This window comes from Balaenoptera physalus, assembly GCF_965194825.1.
Source record: "Balaenoptera physalus genome assembly, chromosome: 8".
Taxonomy (NCBI): Eukaryota; Metazoa; Chordata; class Mammalia; order Artiodactyla; family Balaenopteridae; genus Balaenoptera; species Balaenoptera physalus.
The window spans coordinates 608,566-631,772 of NC_138887.1; the positions used below are offsets into that span (position 1 = coordinate 608,566).

The 23,207-nt window shown below is 46.3% G+C and overlaps 1 protein-coding gene across 1 annotated transcript in view; it reads left to right on the forward strand.

The window, feature by feature from the left end:
* Nucleotides 1-23,207, forward strand: part of ABCA13 (ATP binding cassette subfamily A member 13) — a gene marked incomplete at its 5' end in the record, with an annotated part of 329,842 nt that overhangs the window by 217,700 nt on the left and 88,935 nt on the right. Inside the window, 10 exon segments of the mRNA XM_082473913.1 lie at nucleotides 3,568-3,637; nucleotides 5,537-5,655; nucleotides 7,392-7,428; nucleotides 7,432-7,479; nucleotides 12,473-12,570; nucleotides 20,326-20,400; nucleotides 20,474-20,622; nucleotides 22,352-22,515; nucleotides 22,519-22,596; nucleotides 22,600-22,683. Of these exon segments, the coding sequence (XP_082330039.1) occupies nucleotides 3,568-3,637; nucleotides 5,537-5,655; nucleotides 7,392-7,428; nucleotides 7,432-7,479; nucleotides 12,473-12,570; nucleotides 20,326-20,400; nucleotides 20,474-20,622; nucleotides 22,352-22,515; nucleotides 22,519-22,596; nucleotides 22,600-22,683 (922 nt within the window).

Sequence of the window (23,207 nt, forward strand, 5' to 3'; positions counted from 1 at the left end):
TAAATATTTGATAGAATTTGCCTGTGAAGCCATCTGGTCCTGGGCTTTTGTTTGTTGGGAGATTTTTTTTTCTTTTTTTTTTTTTTTAATTAGAGTATCTAGTCTTTCAAGAGGGAAAAAGAAGTAGAGTCAATGCTCAGGGAGTGGAACATATTCCGAATTCTGCTCAGACGTCTGTTTTACCTTCAGATATTGTTGGAGGAAGGACAGCGGCCCCTAGAGCTGTGCCCCCGCCTCCCCCAGCCTGCGAACCACGCTCCCTGTTTCGCCCGCAGGTTTCCTCTGCCTTCCTGGTCTGTTTCTGTTTCTGCCTCTTTCTTTGTGAAATCCTCATCTCTTAACTCATTCCTAATTTGTAACCATTTCTACTCTTTTCCTTTGTCAGCATGACAAAAAGCTGGGGGTCGGGGTGCCTTATACAAGGGGGTGCTTTGGATCCTTCTATCAATAATACTTTCTGTCCATGTTACACAAAAAGGCTTGATTTACTGAAGTCCCAGATCGAAGCAAAATGTTTTATTTAAAACAAATATGTGTCCTTCTGTAAGTGTAAAACATTGTTGAATTCAATATCTACATATTCCATTTTAGGCAGACTTTAGTCATCATTTGATTATGAATTAACAGAAACATTTTAAAACAATAGATGGGATTCTGCGTATTGACTGTTTTTCTGTCCGGACTCTGAGCTCATGCTGCGGGAACCAAGTTGAACTCCTGCCTTTACCTCCTTTCACACAGAAGGCAGCAAAAATCTCCAGAATAAGCTATTGTGGTATAAACATGAACTAAACGTTACATTTTCCCATTATAGTAGATGATGCCTAATTTAAATTTTAAAATGTGCTGAAGTTCCCAGCCTTTAGAAGCAGACTGGGAGATTTCAATACCAAGGCTTATGTCCCAGGGCTTGTGTCTGGTGACACTCCAGCCGTGATTTCCCTACTACCGCTGAAGTAAAACAGTCACTTTTCCCACTCATTCTTGATACTGTTTTGTATAGAACAGAGTGGTACTGAGCAAATATTATATTTCTATTGCACGTTCAAAGCCAAGTGGAGAGATGGGTCAGGTTCGTGTCCATGGTCAGATGGCAGCAGTTTGAGGAATGATCTCTGAGGTGCCAGACTCCCTGGCTCACAAGGTCGTGTCCTCGCTCCTGGCACGGCTGTGACAGCTTCCTTCACCTGGGCCTGGGGGGATGGAAAGTTGAGTTCAGGGAGCAAAAGCACCCAGAGGGCACGTGTCCGGCACCCTGGAAAAGGAGGGGACCCAGATTCTGGGCGGGGTTGCACGAGCCCACATCCCAGCTCTGCCGCGTCCGCCCTGTGTGATCTGGGCCCTGACTGACCTTCCTCTGCTCCATTAACATCACCCTGCTCCCACTTCTCGAGAGAGAGCAAGTGTCACCTTGGACCACAGGGTGGCCCCTGTGCCAGGCTTTTGGCTCTTTCAGGCGAGTTTGTGTCAGAACTTCTTCTCTTAGGAGTAGGTCCTGAGAGCACCTTCCTCACGCCGAGATGCAAAGTGCGCTCTGACGGTTGAAACTGCAGGCAGTGGGCCTGTGTCAGAGAGGCCTGTTTGATCCAGCCTTGCCAAACCCGGCGGACGGAGGGACTGTGTCAGGCACGTCACTCGGGACGACCGTCACTGCTCGTGTGTCCTGCAGAGCCCGGCCGGGCGCCACGCAAAGCCGAGGTGCTGGGCGCCTGGGGTCCTGACACCGGAGGGAAGTGGACGTGTCTGATCCTCACGTTCTCTCCCCTCCATCCTCCCCTGTGAGTGCCGCTTCACGTGGTTCCTGCAGCTCAGAACTTCCTGGAGGCTGGGAGGCTCCCAAATCCAGAATCTGTGCAATGCTGTTGCTGGTCTCTGTGCAGCTCTGCAGGTCACATCTGATTACTCTCTAACAGGAAGCCAGGAGAAGAACTAGTGGAGGATTTGGAAGGGACAAAGAGGACTTTTTGAAGAAATTCATTATGCTGTGAACACTTGCCCACAGTCACTGAAGGCCTGCAGCTAAAGCAAGGAAGGCCCTGAGCTCAAGAAGTGTAAATGGAGTCATTTTTTTCCCCAAGTAATTATCAGATACAGCAAGCAGTTCAATGAAGCACATCACTCCCTTAGGTGATATTTCCCTGTTCACTTTCAAGACTCAAACTGGAGTCCCCATTGGCTGCTTAACCAAGAAAGTCACACCGTCAAAGCCTTGAAATTATTTTTGTTATTTCAGAAATTTACATGGAAATTGTACTTTGCTAACCTTGTTAATAGAAATGGTAGGTTTCTTTTCATGGGACTGGACGTGTTTCACCTTGATGTTCTCACGTTGGAGCAGCAAGGCCTGGAGCAAAAAGTGAGGGCTCAGAGGTCAAAAGACCGTCTTCCCAAGTGTGATGCTGGGTGAGCCCCTGACCTCTGAGAACCACACTCCCTCTTCCCAAAAGTGAGGCTGGCAAGCGGTTGTAGTAAAAGCATCTAGCGGGGCACCTGTAGTTTAGTAAATGTCAGTTTCCTCCCTTCTCCCTCAATTTTTGAGTAAATAACACTTATCATTACTAAAGCAGATTTTGATTTACAAACATTAGTGAAAAAGAAAAATCAAAGTATGAGGCCTAACAAGGAGAAAAGTTATAGGGAGCTTTGGAATAAAATGGATGGACATGGAGATGATCATGCTAAGTGAAGTAAGTCAGACAGAGAAAGACAAACACCATATGATATGGCTTATATTCGGAATCTAAAAAAAAAAACCGATACAAGTGAACAGATTTACAAAACAAAAACAGACTCATAGACTTAGAGAATGAATTTATGGTAACCGGGGGGAACGATGGGGGGGGGAGGGATAGTTAGGGATTAACATACACACACTACTATATATAAAATAGATAACCAACAAGGCCCTACTGTATGGCACAGGGAACTCTGCTCAATATTATGTAACAATCTAAATGGGAATATAATTTGAAAAAGAATAGATACATGTATATGTATAACTGAATCACTTTGCTGTACACCTGAAACTAACACAAGATTGTTAATCAACTGTGCTCCAATATAAAATAAAAATTAAAAAAAATAAAGGGTTCTGAACCTCTGCTGTAAGTTGTTTTCATAGCAGTTTCTGTGGCACTGTGGTTCTTCATAATGGAAATTTAATACTAGTTGCCTTTCTTTAAATGATGATTTAATTATAGTGTCACACGATGAAAATGAATTAGCAGCTCCCTGTGTTTATTAATTGCTACACTGGTGCTGAGGGCCCCTGGTTTTGCCACCAGGAGCCCCAAGGTTCACGACAGTCCCCCGAGTCCCTGCTGAAGGTCTCAGGATTCAATGCATGAACAGAGTGAGCATCATTTAATATAATGGAAATATTGTCATTGTAATAGAACGCTGTCATCAGATTAACAGCTCAAGCTGTGAAAACAAATGTGAACGCTTGGCCTTCTGCAGCGGGAGGTGATGCTCTCATGAGCTGTGCTCCGGTCTGGGGGATGCTTTCATGGAAATACAGCAGCTCTGTGATCTCAGGATCATCCCACCTCTCCTCTGCTTTGTCAGGGGGAATTCTTCCTGCTGGTGCATGGACCCCTTCTCTCACCCAGAAGTCCAGGAGTCCTGCGGCTGCCTGGTAGGTTTCTACCGTGTTTTTGATTTTTAAAAAGTCTAAACCTCAAGGAACAAAAATGAGTTCACCCCCATCTGAAGAACCTTCACTTTTGTTAACTAAATGAACTTTTGAACTAAATGACCTTTAGGGTTACTCGATTAGCTGCTTCTTGGAAAGGTGTCGTGACATGGTTTCCAGGGTGGTCCTCCTGTTCATTGCCCACTGGTCATGATTGGTGACTGTCCAGCAGTGTTTACGAAGCAAAGGAATCGTCTCCAATTAATGCTGAGGAAGCTAGGATTGCCCTTTGGGGGGAAATTTCCCAGGATTTCAAGGCAGGATGACCTCAAGCTCTTGTTGTATTTTTATTTGAGTTTTGAGAGCTAGATTTTAAAAGCTAAGATAGCACTTGGCTCTTCTAACTACGGCTGGTCAGTACAAGAGCACACGGAAGTGGGTTTTCCCCTGTTATAGTGCAAGGCATTGCTGTCTAGTCTGCGGAGGAGAATGGAGTGAAACTTATATGGAAAACTGGTTGGAACTCATTTCAAAGGAAATCTCGAAAGGCAATTAATAAAAGGCACAGGCCTGTTAGCCACAATCAGCAAGCTGATATGGCAATCTTAATTTACTGAAAAAGGAAAAGTGAAATCTTAATTTAAATTCAGGATCTATTAAGAAAACGGCCACTTGAACATGTTGACAGGGCCTTTCTGTTTAGTGGCCTGTGGGATACACCCCTCCTAATAGTTTAGTGACTTTAGGAAGTCTTCCTTTCAATGGACCCGGTCTGCTTTCTTCTCTTAGACCAAATGTCTGGATGTAAGTGAGGCAGTTACACAGCAGTGAGGTGGACATCCAGGTGGAACCCACCAGAGACCATTGACTGGTGCTCCTTTGCAGTGACCAGCTGTTCTGCTCAAGTTCTTTTTGGACACAGTAATTTGTTTCTTCCCCGTTTTGTTTATTCCATTAACTCATGAGCCCTGTAATTTTTCACTCCATGCTCTTATTCTGTGGCTTTGATCTAATCATCCTGTTAGACTGGTACCTTTTGTTACCAGCTCCCTAAAATTTACTGGAATTAGATTGAGTGTCAGTGGCAGAGGAATGAATGAACAAGTACCAAGTGGTTGACGTGAATTCACTGCAACTCACGTGAACCTCATGTAAGACCTCAGTAATATGTGTGCAAGAAGAAAAGCGTTTCCCATGAAAAAGCTCCATAGCCAAGGCAGCTTCAGAAAGGCCAGATAAAGCTCTGGTTAACAGGTCTCTTTGCTGTAGCTCTTGCACGATGCTGTTATCATGTATGAATCATTACACAAGGGGTGGAAAAGATGCAGCGTTTCCTGCAATTGACTCAACTGAAGAATCCTTGTTTTTTCTGGCATTGTGTGCTTGGGCAGAAATTGTGGTCCCCGTGTTAGGAGTCAGAGGCCTTCAGGAGAGGGGGAGTCGGGGTGGTCCCTGCTGGGCAAATATTTCCTGATTCTAAGCCTGTGAGTCACTGCAGAAGAGGAGTTTGATGTCTGCTTCAGGCATTTAGGGAAGAAACACGTTCCTTTGAATTTTTGCTCATCATCCTCTGACTCTCTTTCTGGTTCGTCAAATGCGAGGTCACCCCAGTGAAAACATTTTTCCCCTTTTGAGTTCTTACAAATCTGCCCAAGCTTACATACAGGAAAAGGTTGGGAAGTTCCCAAATCTAACTGACAGCAAAGGTTGCAGTGGAATTCTAGCATAGTTCTCAAATGTATCAATAGATGACTCTTAAAGAGATTTGAGAACATGTAAAGAGCCATCGATGATTCATTGAAAACGTGACAGCTAGGGAAAGTCACGTTTACTTTAATGTCAGTAAACCTGTGTGTGGGTTATGAATAAGCTTCTACTTGATGTCTTTGGAAACAATTGCAGAAGTGCCCCAGTGGAAGCACCAGGGCTCCGTACCTGACCAACCGCCTGGGCCACAGGCTGCTCAACATCTCCGGCCTCCCCCTGGAGGAGTATTTGCTGGCGCCGGAGGAAAAACCAAGGTGGGTTTGAAACCAGCACTGGGTCTTTCCTGTTCCCAGAATTACTTCAGAAATCCAAGTGTTTCAAATGCTGATGTTCTTCAAAACTCAGAAGTCTAGTACTAACCTTGATGCTCATAAGAATTCCAAAGAAATGCTGCAAGCCTTAATCAGATTCCTCCTGCCAACTTTCTCTCTTGCCCTGGGGGAATCCCGTCCATGGAGAGTCACCTGGGGAGACAGACTCGGCTTGAGTGCTTTAGAGAATGAGCCCAGAGACGTTAACAGCATAATGAAATAATGGTCTCCCTGGTGTCTTAAAGTTCCTTTCCTGCGATTTTGGGGAAAGGTTTTTTTCTGTGCTGCATTTCCGTGAGCCTAAGAGGGTGAATCTAGGTGAGGGGGTAGGGATGAGCTTCTCATTGCTTTGAATTGCAATCACATTCACCACGCCATCAAATTTCCTGAGACCCCAATGCAAAATCATTGCATGGTGTGTCTGAGGTGCCTGCAACAACCCCCCTTCCCCCCAGGCTCTCTTTACCTCTGATCCTTCCTGGACCATCTCCGGCCCCCACTGTACTTTGCCTGAATCTACCCTGCTGCCCACTCCTCAGGTCTTTAAACACGTCCCAGAATCTCTGCTTTTTGCAGGTTGGAGTTTGTGTGGCCAGGACTTAGAATAGTATCTGGCATACAAAAGGCACTCAACCAATGTCTCTGAAATGAGTGAATGGATGGATGAGTTAAATGGAGCCGGGTGAGAATGCATCCTTATTCCCGTGCCCCAAAATTTCTGCTGAGAGTCCGGGCACGACGGTGGACATTTGTTTTTCAAGCTCCTTTTATCAGAGACTGCGAGACAAAGTTTAATATGTGTTTTTATTTCTAAGGTCCAATATTTTTAGAAGTTTCATGAGTGCCAGATACTACACAGCCCAAGGGATATGGAGACAAAAGATGTAATTCCCACCTGCTAGAGACTCACAGAACCACATAAGAGATAAACTAGCAAGAAGACAGTTAAAACCCAGGGTAGCAATTGACATGGTACCTGCAAGAGACTCACAGAGATGCATAAGAGATAAACTAGCAAGCAGACAGTTAAAATCCAGTGTAGCAATTGACACTGTACCCGCGAGAGACTCACAGAGCCGCAGAAGAGATAAACTAGCAAGAAGACAGTTAAAACCCAGAGTAGCAATTGACACGGTACCCGCGAGAGACTCACGGAGCTGCACAAGAGATAAATGAGCACGAAAACAGTTAAAACCCAGAGTAGCAATTGACACAATAAGTGGAAATGTAGGGTATTGTGAGAACCCCAAAGAGAAGGAAATGCACCCCAAAGTAGCTGGGGATGCCTTCCTGAAGGAGGCCTTGTTTGCACTGAGGATTAAAGAAGCAAGAGTAGGGAAGAGAAAACAATTCAAATCAGAGTAACTCAGAAGAGCCTGACAGACTAAGTGATTCTGAAAGCCGATTTGTAGGAGAAACAACAATTAATTAAAATAACTGTGGTGCAGGGGACCACAGCTGTGTCCTTACGTGGCATGTGTTTCCTAACAGGATGGTAAGTTCTGAGCGGCCAGGCCATGTCCTCCTGCAGGCTGAGCCCTGTGAGGCCACGACACGGAGCCTGGGGGCTCAGCAGCTGCTGTCTGAGGCTTCTACGACCAGTGGGTGGGGGAGGCCCTCTGTTAGGAAGGTCTGATGCTGCCTGGTTAAAACACTAACACTGCCTTTACTGTCAGCAGGCTCGGAGGATGGTCTTTTGGAGTGAGAACCCCTGATTAAGTTCAAGACGCACATTCAAATATATCAAAACCCAGAACTATGGCAAAGGTAATAATTTTTCTTTTTTTTTTTTCTTCTTCTTGTTTTAGAAAGCATTCAGGGAAACTTGCTTTGTAAATACCTTTGTGGGTACAGGCGGAATCAAACCAAATCCCAGTGTTTGTTACTGAGAAATAAAACCAGTTGTTCATAAACATTCCCTTGAAAGAGAAAATGAATTTAGTTTTAGTTTTCCTTTAGGTTGTATAGAAATATATGAAATAGGTCACTGTCTTTTGTTACGATCAGAATGCACCTGATGGATCTAAAGCAAATGAGAAAGTAATCTGTGTTTAAAGACATTCATTGTCAGGATAACGGTGATCTTGATACGTGCACTTTAATTCCTCTTCTTCCTGATGGCTGGATGGACCCAGAGCTGGATGGACACAAAGAAAATGGTGCACTCCTCCCAGGGGCTGGATTTTCAAGCCCTGCGGAGACTGTCCCTGTGAATAAGGAAAGTTTCCCTGGCATCACCAAAAGTGGCTGGGAGGGAAGGAGGGCTGGGAAAGAGGAAAGACGCCCTTACCCACCAGCGGGAACTTAGAAGCGGTGAATCAGGACAGGTTTCTCCAAGGAAAGAAGTCAGTACAACCTTAAGATGGGAAAAGATCCGAAGTTTTCAGTCTTTGGTGACTGGGGAAATAGTCTGGTGTCGGTCCCGACTGAGAGAAAAATTGGGAAAGAGTAGATCCTGGGAGTGAAGTGTCTGCTTGTAAACCTGTCATATCACTAATGAAATGTCCCTACCTTGTGTTGGGCCTTCATGGTTCCTGGGACACAGAAAAGCTTATCAGGATCTGGGCTTGTGCCTGGTGCAGGCTTACTCATTGGAATAAAGGTGCTTTACAGGTTTTCACAACATAATCCCTGAGGAAGATGCTAACATTCATACTTCACGATGCAATTCCGGAAAAAAGTGTTAACAGTCGTATTTCACAACATAATCCCTGATGAAAAATTTTAGTCCCTGTGTGGACTGTTCAGACACCCCTCTTTCAGCTGAGGTTTGTTCAGATCTCTTACCTTGTAGGCCACATGCATGAGAAGATTTATAGCTTAATACAAAAATATCAAGATTCATAGCTTGATAGAAAAATAACCTAAAGTACATTTGCTGGCTTTTGAACACAGGACGTGGCTGTTATTAAAATCAATGCAATTTGTAGAAGGAATCTACTCATTTCCTCTCAGAACATTTTAACTTTCTAATCTGTCCAAGTCCCAAGCCCTCTGTTGACAGTGGGCCATCGTGTCCTTGCTTTCAGGGTCCGGGGTCTCCCTGCATCTCTGCTTCTGTGATGAGGGCACAGGATCCCTGTGTCTCCCTGGCACCTGTTCTTTTCCCTCTTTATTTGTCTTCTGTATTGACATGTTTGACTAGTGACTTCTGCAGCTTTTAATGTTGTTTGACCTGGACTTGGCCAGGCACAGGCATGCAAGCCAATGGTATGCAGCCCTCTGGGGATGGAGCTTCTTTCCAGGAAGGCCAGTAGTCACGATACCGCACTGGCTGCGAAGGGCATCTGTTGTCTGAAATCCTTACAGCACTGCTGCTGGTTGATGCTGTGTCAAATTATTGCATTAACCTTTCAATAATTAGCCACCAGCCTTTAACTTTGGCCTTTGGGGTACAGTCATAAGACATGGAGTGATTTTCATAGTCTTTCTGAGGAGAAAATGGACCATTTGCGTAGGAACAGGCTTAATACTTATAAATTCATTGTATTGTAGAATGTCTCTCGTGGAACCTTTATGAGTTATTTCATTCACATCTTGAGTGTTCAGCTGGTTTAATTAAACACCCTCTAGAAGGTATGCACTTCAGTTAAAAAGGCCAAACTCCTGGTGTTTGGCATTCGTTCTGTTCTCACATAGACTTTTAGCCATTTAAATATCCATCCAGTGATTTATTTTTCTTACAGTTACTCAGTTGCCTTTCTGAGGAACTGTTACTCAGGATCCCGAGATGAAAGGTCTGTTTTGAGGTGTCATGATGTGTTCCTAAAAGGAGGTTGACTTCCTCCTTCAGTTACTGGATTTCATTGTGTCCTGACTTACGGGCCGGAAGGGAGGGACATCCCACAACTTACTTCCAGAGAATGGTCCAGTGTTTCAGGGAAGCATTCTTGGAAGAGAAAAAAAGAAAAAGAAAAGCTCTTCCTTTGAACTGTACTTAACCTTAAATGTTAATTCAAAGGTCATTATGAAACATCTATTGCTTAAAGAATTTATAAAATTTCTCCCAAGCGAAAGCCAATTTATAGAAGAACAAAAATGAAGTTCAGACTGCTCCTTGAAACTCTGTGCGCCAGTCACCCATCACCAGAAAGATGCTGTAGGGTGGGAGGTCACGGCCAACAGGGCCGTCGGCATCTGGCTTTCACAGAGCTGGGCTCAGCAAAGGCCTCCCTCCTGGGGGTCGGGGGGGTGTCCCCAACCAGACCCTGCCGGCCCCCTGGGACTGTCCCCACGACCACATCCTCGGTGCCCCTGACTCTGCCGGGTGCTTCTCCCATCTTCCTTGACAGCCACGGGTGGAGATTTGGAAACAGACCATTGGAGCAGCTTCTCACCGGCCTCCTGCCTGTAGAGAGCTGGGCCTGGAGAACTCTCGGTCCAGCGTGGCAGCACCCTTGCCCTCTGGCTTCGCCCCCGTGAAGCATCCGGGGCTTTCCATCATCTCACTGAGGTCCACAGGCTGCATCGTGGTTCCTGTTCGTTCAGGCTGCACCCTCTGGAGTTAATCACTGGTATTTGGTGAAGTCAGGGTTCTCCAGGTTCAACCCCTTAGGTCCCTAGAAGCTCCTTTGTCCCCTGAGAGGGTCATTCAGCACCACCCCTCCATCAGCAACTGTCACAGAGTTTCACGGCCGCACCTGTGACTTGGTCTCTGTCCTGAGGTGTCCCTCTCGACCTCTGGCCTGGAGATGGGGACCTGGGTGGAGAGGTTTTCTGGCTGCTGGCCTCGGTGGGGATGGCAGTGGGGACCCAGTCCTGGCGGCCAGGCCGGGCACTACAGCGACAGCAGAGGCGTAGGGGCTGAGCCCGGGCCAGAGGGAGGACATCAGAGTCCCTCAGCCAAGGGCGTAGAAGAAGCAGGGCATAAACGGGACCTGACACAGAAGCCATGAGCCCACGGGGGTGGCTGCAGGGTGCCCAGGATCCCGGGTCCCCCCGGGCCACACAGCTGCCCACTCTGGTTTCCATATTTTTGTATGGTGTCACTCTTAAGCTGGAAAAAAAAAATCTCCCTGCTTTTAAAACAAAAATTAAAACAAACAAATGAAACAAAACAACATCTGAAGACCCCAGATCCAGGGCAAAGACTACCATTGCCTTTCATATGTTTCCCTCCAGTGAAGCAGTTACAAGAGCCAAGATTGGGGGTTGGGAGGTCATGGACCTTGGTCCTGGGGCTTCCCGTCCACACACCGGGGTTCCGACTATATCAGCCTGTCCCTTGACTCTAACAGAGTCTTGTGCTTGTATCATTTCGCCCCGTCCACACGCCGGGGTTCCGACTGTATCAGCCTGTCCCTTGACTCTAACAGAGTCTTGTGCTTGTATCATTTCCAGAAACACGGCTAGATCCTGAGTGTCAGCACATCTGTGGCTGTGTGGTTAAGGTGGGAGTGCCAGGGGGCCTGCCCAGGCCTGCAGGGCCCAGGGTCGCTGTGCCGGGCACAGGAGCGGTGGACACCCTGGCAGGTGACCTCAGTGCAGGGAGAGCTGCCCCGTCAGGGACACCCACACTTTTCCCTGCTTTTCAGAATCACGTGTCTGAATTGCACACACTGCAAATCTGTGGCGGCTTTTGTTACCAGTCTCAGATCTACCTGGATGCCCCGGGTCTGTGGATAGTCAGTCTCAAGTGGCATTTCTTCCTCCTTGGAGTTGGGAAGAATGACTGCTAAGGGTTTCCCTGAACCTAAGAAAATATTTGAAGAAGGGGGTGTGTATTGACAGCTGCCGTGAAAGAGGGAGGGGTCTGCTGCTTCCGTCTTGCCTGGTGATGTGAGCTCTCTGAGAAAGAACTGAGGTTGCTGTCCTGTGTAGACTGGCATTTTCATGAGTGGTAGCCCAGCTGCCCCCGTGAACACAGGACCCTGGCGGAAAACGACTGGTCACCCCGGGATGAGGTGGGGGGGGGGGATTGGGTCGGAAGCCGAGGGACTTGTGATGCGGCCCTGACTTTGCACAAACTGTGAGAACCTGCGCGGCCTCCTTCGAGCATGAACTTGCTGGGGAGCAGCTCTAGTCCCACAAAGAAGATTGTCTGTCACAGAAGGTGGCATCATCTAGAGAAGTGAACTTGAATTAAGGTCAGAATTTGCCAGTTGATTCATTATACCTCTTAAAGACACTCACCAGTGTTCCAAACTGAGTACATTTAAAATTTTTTTCATTAAAATTGATCTTTTGAAATATAGATACTGATGGTTCAATTAGTATTTTTTATGCTACTTCTTATTTCAACGTTAATAGCATTGTCTGTCTCCTATTTTCTGCTTCACCTTTCTCCTGCCTGACAGGCCTGCTGCCTTATTCTCCATGCTCAGCAAATGTTCACTTCAATTTATTTTGAGAAATAACGTTCCACATTCAGTTATTAATTTGAAAGTAATCATTTTTTTCTTATCATTTCCTTGCTTTTAATTTTCAGGTCAAATTTCATTAGCTTACCAACTGAGAAAGAAAAAAATGATGGTCTTAGCTTCCCTTTTTGCTGTGAGAATATAATTATAGAGCAACACTCAACATTTGTTCTGGGGAAAATTAATCTATTTTTAGCCGTAAATTATATGCTGGAGATAAATGTAAAATTAGCAGGCTGGAATTCACTGCTCACTGTCAGCTGTGCAGGACCAGTACTCCAAGACCTGCGTTCAGGTGCTGATGAAGTTAATTTACACGTGTTCCTCGCATCCGAGAACTGCTGACGAATAGACTTCAGAACTAATTTCATGAGGGCCATTAAGTTCTCTTTCTTTTTTGGGTGTGGTACAATCAGAAGGGCTTTCATTCCCTGCCATCCTACCTAAATCATCTCAACAACCTTATTTTGTGGAGGCTCTTACCCCCTGTGGCAGACTAGAGGCAGTACAGTAAAGTTATTTTTAATGCAGTTTGTAATTCAGTACTTTCCAAAGACAGTGTTTTTAAAAGGGAAAGAAACAGAGAAAATTCTGAATAGGAACGTGAAGCGTGATGAGAGGTTTCTGCCGGCAGCCAGTCCATGTAGAAATGGATACAGATTGGGAGGCCCAGGCTGCTTTTGTGTGTGTGTGTGTGTATGTGTCTTTCAGTGTCTTTCCCTTCCTGGAAGTTGTGATCTCAGGTGACTAGAGAGTTCACTCCTAGCGACTTAGCATTGGAAGGTGATCATAATTTATCATAATTTACTGTATGCTGAGACCTCAACTCATAAGTTATCTGTGTTGACTGCAGATTCACTACCTGTGCTTTCTTATTTCTTACCTGTGTAAATGACACGGGTCCATTTCTGGAACCCAGAGTGGATTTACTGGTTTAAGGGGATGTTATATGTTTCATGTGGGTGGGCTAAGTTGTAATTTATCAAATTCATTCAGTTCTTTAAAAAAAAAAAAAGAAAGAAAGCAAACAGATGTATAAATACCAGCAGGCCATAGCCATCATAATTTATTCACAGGATGTATTTGTCAAAGCATTAATTCACATAGAAATAAATGCTAAATGATTACCCCAATATGCTATGACTTTACCCCAGCCTTGTCATATTCTTCCATATTTGTTTTCCCTTCTCCACCATTTTCTCTCTTTTTTTTTTTTTTTGGCTGCGTTGGTCTTCGTTGTTGTGCGCGGGCTTTCTCTAGTTGTGGTGAGCGGGGGCTACTCTTCGTTGCGGTGCACGGGCTTCTAATTGCGGTGGCTTCTCTTGTTGCGGAGCACGGGCTCTAGGCACACGGGCTTCAGTAGTTGTGTCTTGCGGGCTCTAGAGTGCAGGCTCAGTAGTTGTGGTGCACGGGCTTAGTTGTTCTGTGGCATGTGGAATCTTCCCGGACCAGGGCTCGAACCTGTGTCCCCTGCATTGGCAGGAGGATTCTTAACCACTGCGCCACCAGGGAAGTCCCTCCACCAATTTTTAAAATAAAACATTTAATTATTTTGTGACACTGTAATGGTTTTGGAATGACAGTAAGTAATATGAAAATGTGTATGCCCAAGTAGAGTACAAAAGAGCATAAAGTCGTATGGATGAGGGAGGGCACAGTGATGTTTGTTGTGTCTGAAATGTCTGAGGGACATTAGATATTTTTATATCCATGGTCTCATTTAGTCTTTATGGCAGTTTTGTAAGGTAGGTGCTATTTGTCTCCTTCACTGATTAGAAAACTGAGGCTCAGAGGAATTGCCCACCAGCTGTGGCTCTGAGTAGGTTGAGTGAGGGAGCCTTGGTTTGATTCTAGGTCCAGCTGATAACACAGCCTTTGCTTTTCTACTGCAATGAACTGAGAGGGCGCTTCTGATGGGCACGGATAGGACATGCTTTGTGGAAGGGAGTCACTAGCACTGGACCTAGGACATCAGCAAATGTTTGACCGACGTCAGGAAGCTACTGTGGGTACTAGTGGTGCTGATGTGAGAGAAATCTGAGCATCTGTTCGGGTTCCGTGGGGAAGAACAGTTTGACCTCATCGTGAGGGTCCTTGTAGAGGGACATTGTTGAGGGGGTGTCTGAGGCCAAATTCTGCTTGACCTTGACTGGCAGAGGGAGGAAGCTGGCCTTTAATTAATAGGCAGCAGACAGGCTTTGTCTGCAGTTGAGAATGAGGATGACACCGTCCCAGGAATATCTTAGGAAGAATAATCTAGAACCACGTGGTGAAGGGAGGGCCCCTGCTGCAGCCATGGGACCTGTTGGAAGGATGCCACTCACAGTTTAGAGGTAGCCCAGGCAAGGCCAGGACACATCGGGGCAAACAGTGAAATTGTCAAGTTCAAACAGGTGGGAGAAAAGGTTGGGGCTTTGGGGATAGGGAAAGGAAGAAAAATAAAGAACCTGACACATAGAAGTTTAGAGTAAGAGTTTAAAGGGTTAAAATGTAAACGTGAGCTTTTAAGAATGAAGGACTTAGTGGTCAGCACTGACGACCTGAGAAATGATTCAGGAGAAGGAGATGGAGAAAGGGATTTATACAGGTTCCGAGGCGGTGGGTTTCATGTTAGATGAAAATAAGTGTGTGGCGCAATTCAGAGAGCTAGAGAAACAAGGGTCCGGAGTAAACCATTTACCCTGAACCTTCTCACAAGCAGTAGATTCCGCTGGTCCTCTGATCAGGTCCTGCCATAATCGAAGCTGCAAAGACAGGAGTCTGGGGTGGGGAAGGAGGCAGAGGGGCTGCAGCGCCCCCCGAGGTGGGAAGGTCTTGGCACGGAGTCCAGGGAAAGGCAGATGTCAGGAAGAGCAGAAAAAATTTTCCCAAGTTCCAGAATCTCCAGGGAGAACGAGGATGTGGTGCCTGGGGCAGTGGCCTCCGTGGAGCTTGCGACGTGCAGACAGGATCAGGTGGAAGGAGGTGGGAGAGGCTCTTCCAGGGATTTAGGAAGCCAGGTGGGTAAACTCTGCTTTGAGGGAGGTTAGTGAAGAAGGGCGAGCAGGGAAGCGTGTGTGCGTCTGCGTAGCATAAGGAGAGCTTGGACCTGGGAACAGCGTTGACTGGCCCGCAGGTGTCTACCAGTTGTGTCTTGTCTGCCCTGTTTCCCAGGTTCCCAGACGTTCCTGGTGAAGCTCGGCTGAGAAGCACCCACTGGTAGGAGGGGACTTTGTGTTCCTTTGTTGGAAAGTTGTATCGACTTGAAAAAGACATTTATTCTCAGCTACTGGAAACTTCTTTAACAGTATTTTATTCATGTCAACATTCCGATTCCCCTTGGCATGTGTGTGCAGTCCTCATGAGAAGGAGGGTGTGTGCAGTCAATTGGGAGCATGCAGGTCGCAGCCCCTCGGGAGAACAGGTGGTGACTTATTATCTGAGTATTGAGTAAGGACTCCGATGAGCAGGGCCCCTCACATCCCTTGGTGCTTGTCCATCTGCCACGGGCGGACATGGAACTGTTAGCTTAGCCATTACGATGAAGCAAGCACTCACGGGCCGTGGGACTCGGGCAGAGCCTGTGTTGTGGACCCAGCAGCCCGGGGACGGGGCTCAGTGGGCATCCTGGCAACAAGGCCGAAGGAACTGCTTTGCAGATGACATGCCCTGCTGCTCGTCCCCGCAGTCCTGTGCCAGGGCCCCAGGATACCTGGACGTCCCTGCCTTAGATGGAGGGGCTTTCTGAGCCCTGACCCAGCCAGGCCGCCCTGCGGAGCCCCAGCGAGTGTGCAGCTTGTCGGGGCCCCCGATTTTAAGTGTAAAACTCAACGTCAAGCAGGTTACTAGCCCAGCCAGCACTGGAATCATTGTTAAATCCCCTGGGAGGCTGGAGCAGCCCAGACTGAAGAGACGTGCTCCTGCAGGGACCCTCCAGGTTGAGTCTTCCAGCTGTGTGAGACCACGTGCAGGCCAGGTGTCCTGTTCCACGGCCATCAAAGGTGGCCAGGACGCCCATGGGTTATAGGCGTGGACGTGGCCTTAGTTCACCCAAGGGTGGGGGACACAAAGTATGTGTCACCTTAGAGGCTTTGTTCTCATGTCAACAGGTTAGTCACACGTGATGTCATGAAATGATATATTTCCGGGTCCCAAGGGAAGTTAAAGGCCCATTGAGGGCAAACCCGCAATGTTGATGGCTTCTTCCTGCGCCTTGCACGGCTAGTCGGCGAGTCTCTCTGCCCTTGGGACCCTGAATCTGCACGTTTTCAGTCGCTTCACCACCTACTCCTGCACAGCCTCTTGGCGGGTCCCTGGGGTCCCATGTGCCCCCATCCCCACAGCCCCACACCCCCTAGTGCCCAGGGCCACCCACAGAGCACGGCCCTTGGCTCACGCATCCCGCGGCTTCCTGTATCTGCTGTAGTCAAATAAAAAGCTCCTCCCTGCGACCTGTACCCCCGCTCCACTCCTGTCTGGCCTGGCCGCCCCCCCTCTAGCCTCCCCACAACACTGCTTCACCCCTCCCCCCCGCATGCAGCCCCCAGCCCATGGGCTCCTTGTTGTCTCCCCAGGTGTCCCCTCTGTGCTCACCGCAGGTCCCGGCTCCCTTGACGTCTACTTGTCACACCCTCCTGGATGAAATAATAATAATTAATAATAATAATAAAAACCCCCAAACCCAAACCCAGGTTCAGTCCCGCTTGCCCATCACAGGCCACCTCACCTCACGCTTCGATCTTGTGTGCACGTCTGAGTCCCCCCTATTCTGGGTGCTCCCGTTGGGAAGCGTTTTTGTTAAGATGCCACTGATATTGATTCAAGAATAAAGACACAGTAAAGATGCTGACACTTTGCTGGCGGGAAACGTTTCTAAAGTGGTGAAATTGTCCTTGCCCCATATTCAGGGTACCAGGGGTCACGTTTCCTCCCGTGACACAGGCCATCTTCTCACGTGCTGCCGACCTGTCACTGCACCCACTCCCGCCGTGCTCCCCGTCGGTGCAGCCAGAATGTCACCCCGACGACCTGCCGCCCCCGCAGGCCTGGCTCCTGCTCTGCCTCTGTCCAGACTACCTCTCCCACCCTTCTTCACCTTAAGCATTTCTGCTCAACTTTCTACATTAAAACACCTTTACTGAGGTAGGATTGACATAGAACAACTTGTAAATATTAATATACACACCTTGATGAGTCTGGGATAACTATACACCCTGAAACCATCATCACAATCAGGGCCATAACATTTCCTATGCCCCCAAAGCTTCCTTCTGCCCCATCCATCTGTCTGTCTATCATCTATCTATCTATCTATCATCTATCTATCTAACATCTATCTACCTATATCATCTATCCATCTAGAGTCTATCTATCTATCTATCTATCTATCATCTATCTATATCATCTATCCATCTAGAGTCTATCTATCTATCTGCATCTATCTATCTATCTATATCATCTATCCATCTAGAGTCTATATCTATCTATCTAGCATCTATCTGTCTAGCATCTATCTATATCATCTATCCATCTAGAGTCTATCAATCTGGCATCTATCTATCTAGCATCTAACTATCTATCTATATCATCTATCCACCTAGAGTCTATATCTATCTATCTAGCATCTATCTGTCTAGCATCTATCAATCTATATCACCTATCCATCTAGAGTCTATCTATTATCTATATATCTATCATCTATCTAGCATCTATCTATATCATCTGTCCATCTAGAGTCTATCTATCTATCTATCTATCTATCTATCTATCTTGTGATAAGAAAACCAACATAAGATCTATGCTTTTAGCAGATTTTCAAGTACACAACACAGTGTTTTAAACTCTCGGCTCTGTGCTGCACCGAGATCTCTGATTTACTACGTTTCCCCCTCCCCCAGCCCTTGGTAACCACCATTCTGTTCTCTGCTTCTGGGAGTTAAACTATTTTAGATTTCTTATGTAAGTGGGGTCATGTAGTATTTGTTCTGGGTCTGGCTTAATTCAAGGAAACAATCAAGAAAATTAATTATGACAACATACATGCCTCCAAGCAGGAATTTGATATAGTGGAATAGCGTAGAAAGACAGTATGTGTGTGTATATATATCTACACACACACACACACACAAACACACACACATCCAATAAGAAATACTAATGGTGGCTTTTTCTCTAGGTAGTGGACTCACAGGAAATGTTTAAAATTTTCTGTGTGCCTTGCAGTAAGTTATGAATTTTGTCCCATATATGTATAACTTTTATAATTAAAAAAAAGACGGCTTCGAAAAAAAATCAATGTTTCACAGTTAAGAGCATTTAGATAGCTCTCCCCAGAAATTTTATCCTACAGGATTTCACTGTTCAAAGCCTGGAATAGAACAGGAGGTACAGGCCATTTCCTAAGAGCTATCAGGAGAAAAATTTGTTTAGCAAAATTACTTCACTGCCTTACTTTTGATGGAATAAGATACACACTCCCCGGGAGTAAACCCCCGACTCCTAGTGGGAGAGCCCATGCCTGAGAACAGGAAGTCAACTCAGGTCTGTTTACAGAGCTTCTGCCTGAAGAGCTGTTGGGTATCAGGAACCGGTGGTCAGCAGTGGTCTTCAGTCTGCACCTCAGGGAGATGGAGATATTTCAGAGAGAGGATCCAGTCGCACTTGAGTGGAGGTGACGTGTACCCTGGGCTGGGAAGGCTTGTGGGCCCTGAGGTGTCAGGACCAGCCCTTGCCCTCATCAAGGAGGAGTCAGAACAAAATACAAATAAAACCAGCTGTCAACCCAGCATGGGGTCAAGGACCTGCCCCACACCTCGTGGGGGAGCACACTGCCTTCACTGAGAAGGTGTTAACACAGGAACTGTCTTGGTGTGAGCTCACATCCGTGTAGACACAGGGAGATGTGTGAAGTCCATGAAGCAGAAGAGGAAAGATGAAGGAAAAGCCAGCCTGAGTTGCAGGGTGGGGTCAGAGGGAACTGCTGAGATGCGGGTGGTGACATAGATTTTCATTGGATGCAGAGTCACTATATTGATGGCAAATCTTCCTGCCCCATGTGCAGTCTTTTCAGAACACAGAGGGAAAAGATGATGTCATAAGCTATTAGGATTAGGTAGAGGAAGAAAGCAGACAAATAATAATTAAAGTAACAAGAAACAATGAGAGAAGAAAACATGCATCAAAAACAAAACAACACAACTCTGGGCCAATGGAAGGGTTTGCCATGATTCAGGCAAAATCCTTTATGGACAACTGTCACAATAATGATCTGACCAAATTCATCTGTTTTTAAAATCCAGATCTAACCAGGTCACTAATCATTGTCTGAAAGAAAAGTCCAAGGTTCTCAGCCAGGCCCCTCCAGTCCGGCACCTCAGGCCAGTGGTGCCCCCTCTGCCCCCACCCCTGACGTTGGCGTCTGGTCCCCTGCCTGGGCTGGTCCTTTGCCAGGACTGACTGCCCTGCCTCCAGGACCCTCCTCATGCCCCTGCCGTCTCTCAGGCCAGGCTTGACATCTTCCCCGTGTTTCCAGTACAGCCTGTTTTCTCCATCAGGGCCATCTGTGGTTTTTTTTCTTGTTGTTGTTGTTTTTCTTTTTTTAAAATTTTTATTGGAGTCTAGTTGATTTACAATGTTGTGTTAGTTTCAGGTGTACAGCAAAGTGAATCAGTCTTACATACACATGTATCCACTCTTTTTTAGATTTATTTTCCCATATAGGTCATTACGGAGTACTGAGTAGAGTTCCCTGTGCTCTACATTAGGTCCTTATTAGTTATCTATTTTATATATAGTAATGTGTATATGTCAGTCCCAATCTCCCAATTTATCCCTCTCCCCCTTACCCCCCAGTAACCATAAATTTGTTTTCTACATCTGTGACTATATTTCAGTTTTGTAGATAAGTTCATTTGTAGCCTCTTTTTAAATTGCACATATAAGCGATATCATATGATATTTGTCTTTCTCTGTCTGACTTACTTCACTCAGTATGATAATCTCTAGGTCCATCCATGTTGTTGCAAATGGCATTATTTCAAAACAGTGCCATTTGAGCCAGTGTTGTTCTACAGTGTTTGTCTGTTACTCTCCTCTGCTTGACTCTGTGTTCCTTCACGCAGGAACTGCTTTACACTGTCGTAGTCAAATCATGGAAAGAATAGGAAGACCCTGCCTTCTGCATCTACACAGATGCTTCCTGTGTCCCCTCCCAAGTGGCGTGTCCACCATCTGCCTGGGTGCCCCTCCCTGCCCGGCACCTGTCCCCGTCCTGCAGTCCTGCTGCCGCCGGTGTTGTCTGCTCAGATCTGGGTCTCCATCAGAGCCTGAGCTCCGGCCACACCCGAGTCAGGTTGGGTGGGCTTGGGGGGTTCCTGTTTGTTCTCTCTCTGGTCTGGAGCCAGGCTCTGCTCTCTGTACCCCAGGCCCTGGCTGGGTCCGAGCAGCCACACAGCCCAAGGCAGCATCTCCCTTCAGACATATCAGCTGCACCGAATTCCTGCAAGATCCCGCTACACCAGTGCTCGTCAGGATCCTTCCTTTGTGACACAGATGCCATTTTTCATGATCGGCAGTTGGAAGACGGCCAAGTGGCCCATTTCTGAGCGCAGGGGAATGAACTGCATGTGTCTTGTTGTGAGGAGGCTGGCAAGCATTGACCTCGCTCAGTGCCCCCCATCTGCCAGAGCCACTTGAGACATAACCAGTACGCATCTGGACCCCGAACCCTGGGGGTGGACACCCTCTGGGGACAAGACCAGGGAGCAGGTGTAAAGCTTCCCAGGTGATGCTAATGAGGAGAGAATTAACTGATGCATCTCGGAAACAGGGAGGGGTAAGATGGCACCATTTCCTGGTACAGGGAGAGACGACCTCTGGACAGCCAGGCCAGGCTGAAGGGCCCAGGGACGCGCCCTCACCTGGGAAAGGGGGGGACAACAGTCAGGAAGAAAAGTGTAAAATTCAGTGAATCTTCACAAACTGAACACACCTGTGTTCCCTTCTCCCAGACAGTGGCATCAGCAGCTCAGAAGCCCTCCACAATCCCCTGCCGGTCAATCCCCACTCTGTAGATAAGCGCTGTTATTTTTATCACCACTGATTCATTTCTCACGCTTTTGAATATTATGTAAATTGTATCATATAACACATACTCCTGAGTAGTATATTTTCTCATCATCTGTGTTGGGTCTTGAAAAATTATATGTTTGTCCAGTGGTGATTTCAGGTATGGAAAAAATAATACAGGGAAAGGAGCGGGGGCCGCTGGGATCTGGCCGTGGGTATTTTATTTTATTTTATTTTATTTTATTTATTTATTTTTAAAAAATTTTTTATTTATTATTTATTTATTATGTTTATTCTTGGCTGTGTTGGGTCTTCGCCTCTGTGCGAGGGCTCTCTCCAATTGCGGCGAGCGGGGGCCACTCTTCATCGCAGTGCGCGGGCCTCTCACCATCGCGGCCTCTCCTGTTGCGGAGCAGAGGCTCCAGACGCCTCAGGCTCAGCAGTCGTGGCTCACGGACCCAGTTGCTCCGAGGCATGTGGGATCTTCCCAGACCAGGGCTCGAACCCGTGTCCCCTGCATTGGCAGGCAGACTCTCAACCACTGTGCCACCAGGGAAGCCCTTTTATTTTATTTTTAATACCTTTTTATTTTAAAATAGTTTAAAGCTCACAAGAAATAGCAAGGTTAGTATGGAGAGAGCCTATGTACCCTCCCAGTGATACTGTGATAATGTAATAATACAGTACATCACAATATTACATTGATATAACCAGGAAATTGATGTTGGTACAATACTATCTCACTGTTAGTACTCATTTAGTTATTAAAATATTGGCATATTACAGTTTGCAGAAATTGAGATTTACTTGAAAGCTAAAATGCACCAGAAAGAAAATCATAAGGAAGATTAGAAAGTGAGCTAGCTCAGATTTTGAGTCAACAAATCAGAGGTGAAAGTTCACTTTATGTTCATCTGACAGGTGTCTGCTGAGTGCCTGCTATGCATCCTTCTACACCATCCAGCACGTGCTATGGAGCTGTAGTGTTTGGGGACTTTTGTGGGTAATCTACTTTATTAAAGGGCCTGTTTGCTAAAAGTGGTCAAAGTTGATTTCTTATAACTTTGCGATAAATTACTTGTCCTCTAGCACAAAAGTCTGGCATGACTTTATTGCTCGTAAAATTGAAAAGTAGTTTGAGTTTGGTGTCCATCCACGTCACTGTCTTTTAGGCTGATGTACATTTCCTTTGCGTTAGAGGATGAATGTTGACCCCTGATAGTAACCGGCAACAGGATGCAGAACTCGGGTGCGTGGGCCACAACTGGTACCGCAGACTCTGGGGACCACGTCTTCTGTTCAGATGACCTCTGACCTTTCTCTCCCTCTAGATTCTTCCGGTCCATTTCCCAGGTGTGAATTAACTCTGACTTACCCTTCCAGGGGCCACTCTGCCATTTGAGGCACAGTGACATCTTCCAAGGACGTAGATGTTGAAAAAGAGCAAGTGAGGGTGTTGGAAGGCAGAACTAGTGGAGACTAGTACAACCTTAGTAAGAGTTACAGAGGCTTCTTCAAGAGGACCACTGCCGTGCAAGATATTAGCTTGGGCCTACTCAGGGGAGAGGTGAGAAAGCTCCTGTTTGTACCTTTTCTGTTGCAAACTGGTGTCACTCTAATTGTCCATCTGTTCGTGTTATTCTCAGGATATCTGAAATCGGAACTAAGAGCAGCTTCACATTTCAGGAATCTCTGCAGGGTCTAGGTGGAGAGTCAGTCGGCTCTTTCCCTAGTGAAAACTCTGCTAATTGAGTGATGGGTTTTCTCTGTTTCATAATTTTTAAAATTTAAGTGATCAAGGAGTTTTAATTAGTTTGGCTTATTGGGTGACTCTATTGAGTGCAAATATTTTATAAATCCAATTAATTAAGGAAACCACTTCTAACTCCTGCTTAGACTTCAGTACTCTTTAAGTGGCCAATTAAGCCTGTCTAATAATATGCTATTCTGGAAAGGTAAAAACACTCACACACTATAGCCATAGCTCAGAGTTGTTTTTTTCACAAATGTGTCATTAATTCTAGTAGAAATGTTTAATCTGAACTGACAGAAGCCATACAAATTGTTCCCAACATGTGCTTAATGCATAAA